We start from the raw sequence: 836 nt of genomic DNA, 5'->3' as shown, positions 1-836 counted from the left end.
GTCCCTCCAGCCCCACATGGTGTCCCCCTCATCTCCCCTCTCCTTCCAGCTGGAGCTGCGGGATGTAGCGGACCGGGTGAACCTAGGGCTGATTCCCAGCTCGGAGGAAGGCTGGCCAGTGGCCTGCTGCGTCCTGAAGAAGGGCACGGGTGGGGTTCTCCACATCCACCACAACGTGGAGACCCTCCCCACACCAGCCCCAACACAGATCCCGGTCCTGCGGGCTGAGCAGGGGTCTGCAGGGGAAGCATCTCTCTCTGATGGAGAGGCGCAGCACCCAACGGAGGACAGTGGGAAGGAGAGACTGGGGGCCAGGATCAGACCTGAGTGGCAGAGGTGGGCTGAAGCCACGGCAGCACGGATCCAGGGACTTCTGGTAGAGCTGCACGGGCAGCCGTGGCGCACCAGCATCCTGCACATCGAGGCAGTGAAGTCCTATGCACCCCATGTGCATCACCTTGTGCTGGACCTTGAGTGCCGGCCGACGTTGCCCGCCTAGCTGGCTACAGGCCCTGGTGTGGCTCCAGCTCCAACGAAATACTGACATTGGAGCATCCGTGGCCAGGAGATGCTACCCATTGCCTGCTGCCAGCCTGGATGAGCTTTACGTCCCCTGGTTCCTGTGGCAGTGCCTCCCCATGCCCAGGGCACCGAGGGGTTTGCTTCCATGGGAGATCCTTCCAGGAGCTGTATCCCAGCCTAGGATGGGGTGAGCTGGGGCTGAGCGCGCCCTGCGTCCTGCCCTGGCTCTGCCTGTTGCTGCCCAGATCTTGGACATGTGGTGGCACTTTCAGCCCCATTTTTACGCAGGAGAGAGCCACAGGGCTGTATAAACC

General features: G+C 62.8%; 2 protein-coding genes across 2 annotated transcripts in view; both read left to right on the top strand.

The window, feature by feature from the left end:
- The window catches only part of TRMT12 (tRNA methyltransferase 12 homolog (S. cerevisiae)), a 2,607-nt gene extending 2,108 nt beyond the window's left edge, over positions 1-499 (top strand). The window contains exon 6 of the mRNA XM_009881782.1: positions 50-499. Within this exon, the coding sequence (XP_009880084.1) occupies positions 50-499 (450 nt within the window). The remainder of the gene's footprint in view (positions 1-49) is intronic.
- Positions 500-704: 205 nt separating this feature from the next.
- Positions 705-836, top strand: part of SYTL4 (synaptotagmin-like 4) — a 9,110-nt gene continuing 8,978 nt past the window's right edge. Inside the window, exon 1 of the mRNA XM_009881781.1 lies at positions 705-709. Within this exon, the coding sequence (XP_009880083.1) occupies positions 705-709 (5 nt within the window). The remainder of the gene's footprint in view (positions 710-836) is intronic.

The sequence above is a fragment of the Charadrius vociferus genome, unplaced genomic scaffold (genome assembly GCF_000708025.1).
Source record: "Charadrius vociferus isolate BGI_N301 unplaced genomic scaffold, ASM70802v2 scaffold472, whole genome shotgun sequence".
NCBI classification, from domain to species: Eukaryota; Metazoa; Chordata; class Aves; order Charadriiformes; family Charadriidae; genus Charadrius; species Charadrius vociferus.
The sequence above is the reverse complement of the archived record's forward strand: the minus strand, read 5'-3'. Positions and strand labels throughout refer to the sequence as shown.